We start from the raw sequence: 15,000 nt of genomic DNA on the forward strand, positions 1-15,000 counted from the left end.
GGGTGAGGCTTCCTGGGGGGGGGAGAGGGGGGTAAGAGCCTGGCTTGTAAACAAACCCCAGTCATGTGTCCCATTCCTGGCAGACACACTACCACTCCATCATCTCACCATATAAGGTCATAGTCCTTCAACACAGACAAAGAGAGAGAGACAGGGTGAGATGAAGAGAACAGAGAAAGAGAGAGGGAAGGGGAAAGAAGGTGAGACAGAGAGACAGAGAAAGAGAGAAAGATACTTCCTCCTCAATCCTCCCAAGTCCATTTGTTTGGCTCTTTTATCCTCCATCTCCGTATCCCTCCATCTCTTTATCCCTCCATCTCTTTATCCCTCCATCTCTCTATCCCTCCATCTCTCTATCCCTCCATCTCTCTATCCCTCCATCTCTTTATCCCTCCATCTCTCTATCCCTCCATCTCTCTATCCCTCCATCTCTCTATCCCTCCATCTCTTTATCCCTCCATCTCTCTATCCCTCCATCTCTTTATCCCTCCATCTCTCTATACCTCCATCTCTTTATCCCTCCATCTCTCTATACCTCCATCTCTCTATCCCTCCATCTCTCTATCCCTCCATCTCTTTATCCCTCCATCTCTCTATACCTCCATCTCTCTATCCCTCCATCTCTCTATCCCTCCATCTCTCTATCCCTCCATCTCTTTATCCCTCCATCTCTCTATACCTCCATCTCTCTATCACTCCTCCATCTCGCATCCCTCCATCTCTCTATCCCTCTTCCATCTCTATATCCCTCTTCCATCTCTCTATCTCTCCATCTCTCTATCCCTCCATCTCTCAATCCCTCCATCTCTCTATCCCTCTTCCATCTCTATATCCCTCCTCCATCTCTCTATCCCTCCATCTCTCGGAAACTGAAAATCCTTCTAATCACCAGCTGGACTCATCACGTATGTGAGGTCATGTGTGTGTGTGTGTGTGTGTCTTGGGCCATCAGGCCATTTTGGTCTCTGGTCACACACACACACACACACACACACACACCCTGGGAAACAATGGGAGCTCTTGCGCAATGTCAAACTAACAGCCAGACCCTCTTGATCACATGAAGCAACCCTGGTAATAATTACAATAATTCTCCATTAATAAGCAAATTAAATCTAATTATTGCCAGCAGAAACATTGATTAGTGTCTGCAAATAGATGGAGCATAAAGTTTGATTGAGTGAGTGCGTGTGTTAGAGTGTGTATATGTGTTTGTAAGAGTGTGTGTGTCAGTAAATTAGATTTAGTCTCTAGTTCAATTACGCCAGTATGTGTGTGTGTGTGTGTGTGTGTGTGTGTTGAATAAAAAGCAGTTTCTCTCTCCTCCTGTGTCTCTATTATGAATCAGCAGGAATGTTTAATCATGTCTGCTTCTCCTGCAAACACAGACGCTGAATCCTGAACGTTTCAAACTGGGAGAAACGCCGTTCTCTGAACAGATTTTCCATAAAATATTTTTGGGGGTGCTATGGGGGTGATGAAGCATCTGCTTGCCCCTCCCTAGTGCCTCCAATGGTCATGAGAGAATATCAACTGCTGTGTGTGTGTGTGTCAGTACTTAGAGGCTTAGTTGCAAACTTGGTCCACATCAGCATGACGCTCTGCAGACTAAACTCAAGCTTGAATTTAGTCTCACACACACTCACACATAAACATTCTCTCTCCCACACACACACACAGACCTGTTCGTGGTACTCGATGCCCATGCTCAGCGTGTTGATCAAGATGGCGATCATGATCCCCCGTCCAAAATACTTGCTGTCCACGATCTTCCGGAAGGTGTCGCATACCAACCTCCAGAGACGCACCACCCTCCCAGCCATCCTGCCCAGCCGGCGCTGCTTCCTCCTGGGCTGCTGGCCGTCACGGCGGTCCCTGTGGTGGAGGTCCTGGGTGAACTCATACACGCCCTCGCTGTCGGAGCCCTCCCCCTCACTGGCCAGGGCTTTGGCACAGTAGGGGCATCCCTCAGGGTCGAAGGTCAGGCTGGGGTCGAGGGCCCCGCTGGTGCTGAGGTCACGAGCTGAGAGCTGAGCTGAGAGAGAGAGATGGAGAGGGAGAGAGAGAGAGAGAGAGAGAGAGAGAGAGAGAGAGAGAGAGAGGGAGAGAGAGAGGGATGGAGAGAGATGGAGAGAGTGAGGGAGTGAGGGAGTGAGAGAGGGAGGGAGGGAGAGATGGAGAGATAGAGAGAGAGAGAGAGAGAGAGAAAGAGAGAGAGAGAGATAGAGAGAGAGGGAGAGCGAGAGAGAGAGAGAGAGGGAGAGAGAGGGAGAGAGATAGAGAGAGAGAGAGAGAGAGAGAGAGAGAGAGAGAGATAGAGAGAGAGAGAGGGAGAGAGAGAGGGATGGAGAGAGATGGAGAGAGTGAGGGAGTGAGGGAGTGAGAGAGGGAGGGAGGGAGAGATGGAGAGATAGAGAGAGAGAGAGAGAGAGAGAAAGAGAGAGAGAGAGATAGAGAGAGAGGGAGAGCGAGAGAGAGAGAGAGAGAGGGAGAGAGAGGGAGAGAGATAGAGAGAGAGAGAGAGAGAGAGAGAGAGGGAGAGAGAGAGATAGAGAGAGAGAGACAGAGAGGGATGGAGAGAGATGGAGAGAGTGAGGGAGTGAGGGAGGGAGGGAGGGAGGGAGAAAGTCGGTGGAGAAACGGCAGTGAAGAGTGAGAACAATGAGAACTGTGCATCACTTTGTGTGTGTAATTACGTATGTGCCAGTATGTGTTTACCTGTGGGTGTGTGTTTACCTGTGAGTGTGTGTGTACCTGTGAGTGTGTGGGTGTCCAGCAGGCCCAGGGGCAGTGTAGGGGGGATGTTGAGGGTGGTGGTGGTCACGCTGGCCCTCCTGGTCTCCCCCAGGGCCTGGGGCTGGAGGGTGGGGTAGTTCTTGGGGCCCGGGGCAGCAAAGGGCACCGAGTTCCTCTTCAGGGCTCTGGCGTCGGGGCCGGGGGCCAGAGAGAGGGGGCAGGGCGGGCGCCGCAAGGCCAGCATGTCCGTCTGCACCACGCCCTCGCCACTTCCTGTCAGCCTGGGGTCGGAGGTCGCCGCGGGGGGCGGGGCCAACGCAAGACGCCCGCCGCAACCCGACGACACAGCCCCCCCTCCGCCGTTGCCGCGGGAACCGCTCTCCACGTCCCCCCCTCCCCCCGCGGCCCCCTCCGGCCCCCCCCTCCCCGCTCCTGGCCTGGCGCTCCCGTTGCCTAGGTGATAGTGGTGGTGGTGGTGGTGGTGGTGGTGCGCCGACACGGAGCCCTGCCGGGAGCTCCTCCTCCTCCTCCGGCTGCGCTGAGGGTCCGGGGGGGGCGGGGACGCCCCCACGTTGATGCCCGCACGGCGAGCCCCCGCACGGGCCAGGTGGGCCGCCTGTTTGGCCCCCTTGCGGAGCAGGTGGACCAGGTACTTGAGCAGCTCGTCGTAGCAGGAGCCAGGCTCCGAGAAGGAGGCCAGCGTGCTGGCGTTAGACAGGAAACGCACACGCTGCTCCTTCATCAGCTGGCTCTCACGCTGCTTGGTCTCCGAGAACTGGGTCGCTATGACCACCAGGCACAGGTTGATCATGAAGAAGGAGCCGATCTGGAGGGGTGGAGGAGGAAGGGGGGAGGGAGGGAGGGAGGGAGGGAGGGAGGGAGGGAGGGAGGGAGGGAGGGGGGAGGAAGTAGAAATGAAAAGGAAAAGTTGTTAGGTAGGGTGTGTGTCGGACAAGTGTGAGTGAAACGACACAGAGGTAGACAAGGACGTGGGAGAGGAGGAGGGAGAGGAGGAGGGAGAGGAGGAGGGAGAAGAGGGGGAGGAGGAGGAGGGAGAGGAGGAGGGAGAGGAGGAGGGAGAGGAGGAGGGAGAGGAGGGGGAGGAGGAGGAGGGAGAGGAGGAGGGAGAGGAGGAGGGAGAGGAGGAGGGAGAGGAGGGGGAGGAGGAGGAGGGAGAGGAGGAGGGAGAGGAGGAGGGAGAGGAGGGGGAGGAGGAGGAGGGAGAGGAGGAGGGAGAGGAGGAGGGAGAGGAGGGGGAGGAGGAGGAGGGAGAGGAGGAGGGAGAGGAGGAGGGAGAGGAGGGGGAGGAGGAGGAGGAGGGAGAGGAGGGGGAGGAGGAGGAGGGAGAGGAGGAGGGGGAGTAGGAGGAGGGAGAGGAGGAGGGAGAGGGACATCCTTTCATCTCTAAAGTTTCTCTTACGAAAATAACTCACACAGATAATTCATTTACATACATGTTTATAGACAGATTCTCTCTCTTTCTCTCACACGCACACACACACACACACAGAGACAGAAACAGGCAGGCTGCTATACTCACGATGATGAGGAGGATGAAGTAGATGAAGTTGTAGAAGGAGTGAGCATCCATCACAAAGTACATGATGTCCACCCAGCCCTCCAGAGTGATCACCTGGAGAGAGGAGGAGGAGAAGGGAGAGAGAGGGAGGGAGGGAGGGAGTGGGGGAGGGAGGGAGTGGGGGAGGGAAAGAGAGAGAGAGAGAGAGAGAGAGAGAGAGAGAGAGAGAGAGAGAGAGGGAGAGAGAGAGAGACAGAGAGAGAGAGAGAGGGAGGGAGAGAGAGAGAGACAGAGAGAGAGAGAGAGAGGGAGAGAGAGAGAGAGAGAGAGAGAGAGAGAGAGAGAGAGAGACAGAGAGAGAGAGAGAGAGAGAGACAGAGAGAGAGAGGGAGGGAGAGAGAGAGAGACAGAGAGAGAGAGGGAGAGAGAGACAGAGAGAGAGAGAGAGAGACAGAGAGAGAGAGGGAGGGAGAGAGAGAGAGACAGAGAGACAGAGAGAGAGAGGGAGAGAGAGAGAGAGAGAGAGAGAGAGAGAGAGAGAGAGAGAGAGAGAGAGAGAGAGAGAGAGAGAGAGAGAGAGAGAGACAGATGACAAAAGAGGGATAGAAAAGAGACAAGCGAGAGAATACTTTCACTCAGGCTTTGGCCCTGTGATGTTGACCTGTTAATCTGCTAATCTGTTAATCCCTCGTCTTCTGGTGATCCAACACTGGAGCAATTAGCCTCCTGTCATAGAAACAGCCCTGCATCATCATGTGTGTGCGTGTGTGTATACTATTGTGTGTCCATATGCGTGTGTATGTATACATTGTGTATATCTCTGCATGTGCCCTTGGTCCCAGCCCCACCCCACCAGCCCCCCTCCCCCCACCTGGAAGATGGCGATCCAGGCGTAGCAGATGTTGTCAAAGTTGATGGCCCCCTTGAAGGGGTTGGCCAGGCCGGCGGAGCAGTTGGTGTAGTACTGGTTCCAGTTGACGCAGGTGGTGTTGTCTGTGCTGTTGTAGGACTCTGCGGCCAGGCGGCACTGCTGGCCCTCCTCGTCGTACACGCTGGGGACCGAGCTGCACTCACGCATGCCGTTCTCCCGCGGCTGAGAGCAGATGAACGGGTTCTCATCATCGTTCTCCGTGTGGTAGTAGTTCCCCAGGTCTACAGACAGAGGACTGGAGGAGAGGAGAGAGGAGGAGAAAGGAGGGGCAGAGAGACAGGCAGAGTTAGTGGAGGTCTGGGCAGAGAGACAGGCAGAGTTAGTGGAGGTTTAGGCAAAGAGACAGGCAGAGTTAGTGGAGGTCTGGGCAGAGAGACAGGCAGAGTTAGTGGAGGTCTGGGTAGAGAGACAGGTAGAGTTAGTGGAGGTCTGGCAGAGAGACAGGCAGAGTTAGTGGAGGTCTGGGCAGAGAGACAGGCAGAGTTAGTGGAGGTCTGGGCAGAGAGACAGGTAGAGTTAGTGGAGGTCTGGGCCGAGAGACAGGCAGAGTTAGTGGAGGTCTGGGCAGAGAGACAGGCAGAGTTAGTGGAGGTCTGGGCAGAGACAGGCAGAGTTAGTGGAGGTCTTGGCAGAGAGACAGGCAGAGTTAGTGGAGGTCTGGGCAGAGACAGGCAGAGTTAGTAGCTGGCATGAGAGCTGGATTGCCTGGGGCTGCAGGCGAACACAACTTCTCCCTATGTCCTGTTTACTCTCTCCAGGCTGTATCAGTGTGCCTTACACTGATACCTCCATTACCCTCACAACACACACACACTCAGACACTTGCCAGCAGAGCAATACTCCCCAAATACCTTATACTGTGTGTGATGCTGTATGTGGATATGAGAGTATCTGCGTGTGTGTGCGTGTGTGTGTACCTGAGTGTTTGTGAGTGTGTGCGTGCGTGTGAGTGAACTCAGGCTCCAATGGTGCATATCCTTGTTGGAGGATAATTGGTGCGTCTGTCAAGGCCAGTGTGACATGGCGTATTAGCATCACAAGTAGCTTCCATTACACACACACACACACACACACACACACACACCATCTCTCTGGGACCCCCCCCCCCCGCACACACACATACTCTTTATCTTTATTTCCCCCCTCACTTATATATTTATATAGAGTCTAAAAGCCGCTTCTCATTCTAGAATGTCCTTCTGAAGTCAATTTCGCCAGCAGCTTGGTGGGGACGTTGAGTTTATCTCTGCTGACAGCGCTGGCCGGACGGGAACACCTCTCGTCTGACACATCAGCCCAGCTAGCGTTGATGATATCACTCCAAACACTGCCCCGTTAACCGTCTAGGAATGGAGGACGGAAGACTAGCTAATCCCACCCAGCGTGGCGGCAACGGACACACGAATCAAGGACCACCATGTACACCTGAACAGCTCATGTTTGACGTTCTTTGGGGAGAATTGTTTAGTTGTTTGATGAATGATTCAGCCCCCAAAAAGTTCATTAGTTAATAAAACAGCATACAATAACAGTAATATAATACTACAGAAGCTTCTAATCATAAAATAAATATGCTAGCTGCTAAGTGTGTACGTTGCATAGCAACCACCTCACCAAATGTGCCAGCAGCCAGGAGGGCCAAATGTAATTTGGAACATTATCATTTATTAATAAAAACGATTTAAATTGGTAAGTGTGTCTATTACTTTCATATTGTCGTACTTAGTGACCGTTTTATACAAGCAATAGCTCAATAGCTTGAGGCTGTGATGGGGGGTTATTGTGGCCCAGCTAAGAAGTGTTGCTCAGCCTGACGTGAGGTACTGCTCCATGTGTCATAGGGAACAGAACTCACACCCTTAAGGAACATAGTCACACAACCCTTCCCCCACCCACACCCCCCCCATACCCCCCCCCCCCCCCCGGGACTCACAAGGAGAAGTTGTCTTTGATGAAGCAGCGGTTCCTCAGAAGCCCCGCCCACAGCTGCACGCCCACGATGCCGAAGATGAAGAAGACGAAGAAGCAGAGCAGCAGCACGTTCCCCAGCATGGGTAGGGTGTCCAGCAGCAGGGTCACCAGGATACGCATGCCTGCACACACACACACACAGATACAACACAGAGAGAGACACACGGGTGAATGATAAGACAGCGTGTGAGTGTGTGGTGGACATGTTAGTAAATGCAGTGGAACAGCAGTAAACCCTCCAGACACCCGTCTGCACAGTGTTTTCTGAGCTTTCTGACAGCGCAACTTCCTTATCCCTGGCCTCTCTCTCTCTCACCCTCCCTCTCTCCATTTCGCGCTCTCTCTCCCACCCACCCACCCCCCTCCCTCTCCACCTCTTTCTCTCTTTCTCACCCTCCCTCTTTCTCTCTCTCCCACCCTCTCTGTCTCCCACCCACCCCCTCTCTCTCTCTCTCTCTCTCTCTCCAACCCCCCCCTCTCCCACCCTTTCTCCCTCTCTCTACCTCCCACCCTACCTCTCCCACCTTCTCTACCTCCATCCCCTGGTTTCCTCCCAGCAGATAGGTAAGTCAGACGTCAGTAATGAGCATCTTTTTCCGATCAGGATTTCTCCAGGAGAGGAGACTTAATCCCTCCGTTACTCTGACAACCATGGAGAGGGGAGGGAGGATGGAGAGATAGAGAAGAGGGGAGGGAGAGAGACAGAGAGAAAAGGAGAGAGACTGAGAAAGTGTGTGAAAGAAAGAAGAATGAATGGTCTGCTCCACTGACAATCGCTGATAAGGAAAATTGTGCATGTTTGGAAAAGAAAGAAAGAATAAATGAATGAAAGGGGAGAGAGAGGGAGAGGGAGAGAGAGAGAGAGAGAGGGAGGGAAGGCGGAGGAGAGATAAGACAAGAGGGGAGGCAAGGTCTCCAAAAATATGGAGGGGGAGGAGGGGTAGAGAAAGGGAGGGCAGACTGACGGGGGGGGGGGGGGGAAGAGCACAGCTAACACCCCGTTAGGAGAAGTAGCAGGCTAGCTAGGAGAAGTAGCAGGCTAGCTAGGAGAAGTAGCAGGCTAGCTAGGAGAAGTAGCAGGCTAGCTAGGAGAAGTAGCAGGCTAGCTAGGAGAAGTAGCAGGCTAGCTAGGAGAAGTAGCAGGCTAGCTAGAACACCCCAGCCAGCATATGGATCATGCCCAGAGGAGAGTTTGTCCACACAGGGTACCTCTTGGACAAAGCCAGCCAGACTAATGGGCCTTGGAAACCTCTCATGTACTTTACTGATAAAACACTAATACAAATCACACTACTACCACTGCTACCACTGCTACCACTGCTACAAATATGTGCTGTACTGATAAAACACTAATACAAATCACACTACTACCACTGCTACCACTGCTACAAATATGTGCTGTACTGATAAAACACTAATACAAATCACACTACTAGCATTACTACCATTACTACCACTGCTACAAATATGTGCTGTACTGATAAAACACTAATACAAATCACACTACTACCATTACTACCACTGCTACAAATATGTGCTGTACTGATAAAACAATAACAATACTTTTAATGATAATTATAAACAAACAGACTGAAGACCAGCGGTAACACTTTACAATAAGGGTGCATGAATTATTATTCATTAATGCATTAACTAATGCATGAATCATCATCAGTTAATACATAATCGGTCCAGAATCAAGGATCTGTTGCAGCCAGGCATTTGGAAGATCTGTTCGATACTTCGAGTGGACTTCTTCTTAGAAAGGTGGCCTTTCATGTGTTGTTCAAATGAAATAAAACGTTTTGCAAACGGCATGGTAGTCATTCATTCGTCAAAAAGTTATTTTGACTGTAATGCAGGATTCCAACTCATAATAGAGTTTATTTAAAAGTTGTCTCTCTGAAAAGACAGTAAGTATTTGTCGAGTGAATAATTTGTTAATGATTAGTGAATGTAACTCATGTTGTGACTTTACTTGAGGAGGCACATTACTATTAACAAATGATTAATTACTGTCTCAATCCATGGATACCGCCATTGTAGAAATTAACACATGAATTACCCTGTTAACTCAGGGTTTTGGTTCACACAGTTAACTAACAGTCATAGTTTGCACGATTCCCTAAAGTAGTTAACTCACCTATCAGTTAACGTGTTAATGTCAATAGAAATTGATACATGATTCCAGATTTAATTAATAGTAAATCATATGTGACTCCCTATTACCAAATGATGTGTTCATGATCAGTGCATCATTAGGTACTTTCTGAGTTATGCATTAACTGATGATGATTCATGCATTAGTTAATGCATTAACTGATGATAATTCATGCATTAGTTAATGCATTAATGAATGATAATTCATGCCCCCTTATTGTAAAGTGTTACCAGACTAGCTAATCTACATCACGGCGTAAACAAGGTAGTCACTCTGGATTAGCAATATAAATGCTGCGTCATATTCTGGTGAGCTGGTATTAAGCCCTCCCCTGCTCTCCAGGAACGTCAACAGGCTTGAGGGGGATTCGACTTGTGGGTGGAGAGCTGGAGAATGTAATGATTTCTGACAAGTCTGGGGTTTTCTGCAGAGAACAGCAATTAAGTCGTTTTTCTCTCTCCTTCACTCCCGGTTCATTAGGAAGTGCACACATTTACACACTCACAATTACACACTCACATTTACACACTCACACTTGCGCAGGCATGCATGCACACGTACACACACACACACACACACACACAAATGAACAACTCAAAGTCCTAAATCAGAGTGAGCAGGCTGATTGTACAGTGATGTGTGCTGAGCTAGTAGAAATGTACTTAGCTAGACTCTAAGCTGGTGACAGAGGCAGGGATTACTGTCCCCCACAGTCACACACACACACACACACACACACACACTCTGGGGGTCACACATCCTGTTCATGCACACAGAGCTGTGATGGGGTGCGTCTCAATCAGCTGCCCGTCCCTACTTGCCTGATGCCATCCTCGCTAGCAGGAGTGGGGGAGAGGGGGAGGGACAGGATGATGTGGAGGTAGCAGGGGAGAGGGGGAGAAAGATGTAGTGATAGAGAGAGAGAGAGAGAGAGAGAGAGAGATGTGGAGATGGGGAGACATTATATTATATTCGGGTGCCAGATTATGGGTGAAGTAGGTTAGAGAAGGAAGAGAGAGGGAGGCAGGGAGGCAAGGAAAGAGGTAGAGAGAGAAGGAGGGAGAGTAGTATTGAAGAGAGAGAGGAAGGGTGAGAGGAAGAGAGGGAGAGGTAGGATATAAGGAAGGAGGGAGGTAGAGAGGGAAGAGAGAGAGGACTAGAGAGGTGGAGGTACGGAGGGAGGGAGAGGGAAGAAGAAAGGGAGACAGATGGAGAGAGAGGGAGAGAGAGGGAGAGAGAGGGAGAGAGAGGGAGAGAGAGGGAGAGAGAGGGAGAGAGAGGGAGAGAGACAGGGTTGTGAGTGGAACGAGAGGAAACACAACCGAGGGGGAAAAGAGAGAAAACAGTGTCCGTGAGCAGTCATGTTTTGTCTGCTGCGTTGTGATGCTCATGTCGGACCGCGCTGAGCCTCCATGCCAACCTGAGAGCAGCCCAGCATGCTCTGCCTACAGACACACAGAGGAGCGGGGAGACCCTGACATCAATCACTGCAGAAAGAGACGTCTTTCATCCACCAGATAATAGAATCAATCCTGGGAACCCCCCCCCCCCCGACTCTGCCAAACCGTCAGGATATTCCAAACTGATGGGCATTTCAGATTCAATAACGCTCAGCCCCCCCATGACCCCCCCACCCCCCCACACACACAGGCACACCGCGGGCCGCCGTTTCATCCCGGCAAGTCTGCCAGGTAATTGGCTGTGATTGGACACCATCTGTTAACGGGCAGATTAGATGTGCCGGGCGTGGTGGTGACGATGGTTCTGGAGAGCGCGCCGTGCGTGTCTGTGTACTCTGCACTAATGGACTTTCTGAAGGGAGAGCCGAAGCTCACCTGCGTCCCTCCGCCTCCTCAGCGCGTTAACTAGTCCCTGACAGGGACTGTGATGAAGGGAGCTGGGATACTCTGTGTCCTCCTCACCCCCCCTCCTCCTTCTACTCTTCCTTCCTTCACCTCCTCCTGTTACTCCTTCATGATCTGCCTTCATATCCCGGCTCAGAGGACGCTAGGGCCCTTGAGATGGATCTCACACACACACACACACATACACACGCACACACTAACAACGTGTGGAGAACAGGATGAAATGCTCTTGCTAATGCCAATTCAATAACACAGTGTGAGGGTAGTCATGTGTGAAACACAGAGAGAGAGGGGGAGAGAGAGGGAGAGAGAGAGAGAGAGCGAGAGAGGGAGAGGGAGAGGGAGAGAGAGAGAGAGAGCGAGAGAGGGAGAGAGAGAGAGAGAGAGAGAGAGAGAGAGAGAGAGAGAGAGGGAGAGAGAGAGAGAGAGAGAGAGAGAGAGAGAGAGAGAGAGAGAGAGAGAGAGAGAGAGAGAGAGAGAGAGAGAGAGAGAGAGAGAGAGAGAGAGAGAGTGTGTTTTCTTCATTAATGTCAACTTGTTGTTGCTTTGGGGAAAGGGCATAACTTATCAATGAGCGTGAACATGCAGGGATAGTTGGAGCTGAGAGGACAGAGACGAGGGGCACTGGGAGGCTGGGGGCTGGGAGGCTGGGGGCCGGGAGGCTGGGGGCTGGGAGGCTGGGGGCTGGGAGGCTGGGGGCCGGGAGGCTGGAGGCCAGGAGGCTGGAGGCCGGGGGCTGGGAGGCTGGGGGCCGGGAGGCTGGGGGCCGGGAGGCTGGGGGCCGGGAGGCTGGAGGCCGGGAGGCTGGAGGCTGGGAGGCTGGAGGCTGGGGGCTGGGAGGCTGGAGGCTGGGAGGCTGGGGTTGCTGGGAGGCTGGGGGCTGGGAGGCTGGGGGCTGGGAGGCTGGGAGGCTGGGGGCTGGAGGTCCCCTCCGCTTCTGTGGGAGCAGTGTGGTGAGGGACAGCAGGTCTGAAGGGAACATGTTGGACAGTCATGTCAGACGGTGTTAGGTCTGTCTGTCTGCAGCAGCCAGTGACATCATAACGGACCCCTGGGGGGAGGGTAATAAGTAGGCAGAGTGTGTATGTGTGTGTGAAGCGCATGTGCGTGTGTGTAGTGTGTGTGTAGTGTGTGTGTGTGTGTCATGCTGGGCTGAGGTATCTGTCTTCACAGTGACAGCACTCTCAGGTCTCTCATCAGTCACACTGCAGGAAGAGGACGTGCTGTCATGATGACAGGCAGTGTGTTCATTAAGACTGGGAGCTGTCAGGCTGTGTGTGTGTGTGTGTGCGTGTGTGTGTGTGTGTGTGTGAAGCTACATCCTAAGCAGAGAGAGAGAAAGACAGAGTGGGAAAGAGAGAGAGAGAGACAAAGAAAGACAGAGAGAGAAGGTTTGGTCTGTGTAGATGTGTTACTTCCTGTGGGACTCAGGAATGTTGCTTCTCTAAGTACAGTGTATACAGTTAGTCAGGTGGCCAAACTTGCAATGGTAAATTTAAGTCTAGTCTAGTCTAACAGAGGGAGGGAGAAATGGAGAGGTAAAGAGAGGGAGAGAGGTAGAGGGAGGGAGGGAGGGAGGGAGGTGGAAGGAGGGATGGGGGGAGGTGGAAGGAGGGAGGGAGGGAGGTGGAAGGAGGGAGGGAGGTGGAGGGAGGGAGGGAGGTGGAAGGAGGGATGGGGGGAGGTGGAAGGAGGGAGGGAGGGAGGGAGGTGGAGGGAGGTGGAAGGAGGGAGGGAGGGAGGTGGAAGGAGGGAGGGAGAGATGGATCACACACCTCAGAGATCTACAGCCGCTGTCCAGGAAATGACATCATCCCAGCAAGAGCCCAGACAGAGTCCTATCTGCATTAACACAGACATTAAGCCACTGATTGGATGCAGGAGTCTGTGTGTGTGAGTACGTGGGTGTGTGTATGGTGTGTGGGTGTGTGTATGGTGTGTGTATGTCTAATGAGGAGCTCTCAGGTTGATTGGCAGAAGTGTTAAATGACAGAGGAGGACAGAGGACAGCAGGAGGGAGGAGAAGAGTGCTGAATCTGTCCCATCATGGGGTAAACACCTGCACACACACCACCCTGCACAAACCACCCTGCACACACACCACCCTGCACACACACCACCCTACACACACACCACCCTGCACACACACCACCCTACACACACACCACCCTGCACACACACCACCCTGCACACACCACCCTGCACACACACCACCCTGCACACACCACCCTGCACACACACCCTACACACACACCTGCACACACACCTGCACACACACCGTACACACACACCACCCTGCACACACACCTGCACACACACCGTACACACACACCACCCTGCACACACACCCTACACACACACCTGCACACACCACCCTGCACACACACCACCCTGCACACACACCACCCTGCACACACACCCTACACACACACCTGCACACACACCTGCACACACACCCTGAAACACACAGCACTTCTAACTTCAATCCCCTCTCCCCTCTCCCCCCCCCCACGCCTCCTCTCAGTGTAATCAGGGTAAGATGGTGTCTCTGATCACAGCTGGGGGACAGATCAGGGACGAAGAGTAAAGAGGGGGAGGAGAGGGGGAGAGGGGGAGAGGGGGAGGAGAGGGGGAGGAGAGGGGGAGAGGGGGAGGAGAGGGGGAGGAGAGGGGGAGAGGAGGAGAGGGGGAGGAGAGGGGAAGGAGAGGGGAAGGAGAGGGGGAGGAAAAGGGGAGGAGAGGGGGAGAGGGGGAGAGAGGAGGAGAGGGGGAGAGGGGGAGGAGAGGGGGAGAGGGGGAGAGGGGGAGAGGGGGAGAGAGAAAGTCTGGTCCATCATGAAGTGATGCAGTGACTGCAGTATCAAACACTAAGAAAACACTTCTTAAAGAACACACTCATTCATAAAAAACCTTTTCTACAAAAAGAAGCCTGTCCTGGGTTCTCATGGTGTTAGAGGTGAGGGATGAGGCCACAGGATTCAGGGGTCAGGGGTAGAGTCTGTGAGGTCAGGGGTCAGGGGTCAGGGGTGGAGTCTGTGAGGTCAGAGGTCAGGACTTACTTGGCACTCTGTTGATGGCTCTCAGGGGCCGAAGAACGCGTACCGTCCTCACAGCAGAGAAGCTCACGTTCTGGAGGTTGAGAGAGTACTCCAGCATCCTGGAACACACACACACACAGAGACACACACAGAGACACACACAGAGACACACACAGAGACACACACAGAGACACACACAGAGACACACACAGGGACACACACAGAGACACACACAGAGACACACACAGAGACACACACAGAGACACACACAGAGACACACACAGAGACACACACAGAGACACACACAGGGACACACATGCAAAATATGGTTAGCATGAGATTTACCACCAGCAATATTCCCTCTGTGCCTCTGCCTCATTCCAAAGTCATAAACCACTGCAGCCACGTGTTGTCAATTAACCAGTGTGTGTAGAACATATTCCATAACCCGGGGTAATTAATTTGCTAATGTCCCTTTTCTCCTTTCCAGAGGAGTCTTTGTGGCAGGAAGTGATGCGCAAAACACACTCGTCACAATGAAAGACACTTCTCATGCTAGATATCACAGGCCTGTTTCAGCTGTATTGATGCATACACACATGGCACACACACACACACACACACACACACATGGCACACACACACACACATGGCACGCACACGCACACACACACACACACACACACACATGGCACACACACATGGCACACACACACACACACACATGGCACACACACACACACACATCAGATACAACACAGGCTTTCATCCTCCTAGGA

At 52.6% G+C, this 15,000-nt stretch overlaps 1 protein-coding gene across 1 annotated transcript in view; it reads right to left on the reverse strand.

The window, feature by feature from the left end:
* cacna1g (calcium channel, voltage-dependent, T type, alpha 1G subunit) overlaps nt 1–15,000 on the reverse strand; it is a 92,778-nt gene that overhangs the window by 63,568 nt on the left and 14,210 nt on the right. Inside the window, exons 3-8 of the mRNA XM_084669604.1 lie at nt 14,243–14,340; nt 7,120–7,279; nt 5,127–5,421; nt 4,277–4,369; nt 2,755–3,562; nt 1,683–2,035 (exon numbers count right to left, since the gene is read on the reverse strand). Coding sequence (XP_084525730.1) covers nt 1,683–2,035; nt 2,755–3,562; nt 4,277–4,369; nt 5,127–5,421; nt 7,120–7,279; nt 14,243–14,340 — 1,807 coding nt within the window. The remainder of the gene's footprint in view (nt 1–1,682; nt 2,036–2,754; nt 3,563–4,276; nt 4,370–5,126; nt 5,422–7,119; nt 7,280–14,242; nt 14,341–15,000) is intronic.

The sequence above is a fragment of the Hypomesus nipponensis genome, chromosome 13 (genome assembly GCF_054491055.1).
Source record: "Hypomesus nipponensis isolate SF chromosome 13, ASM5449105v1, whole genome shotgun sequence".
Classification (NCBI taxonomy): domain Eukaryota; kingdom Metazoa; phylum Chordata; class Actinopteri; order Osmeriformes; family Osmeridae; genus Hypomesus; species Hypomesus nipponensis.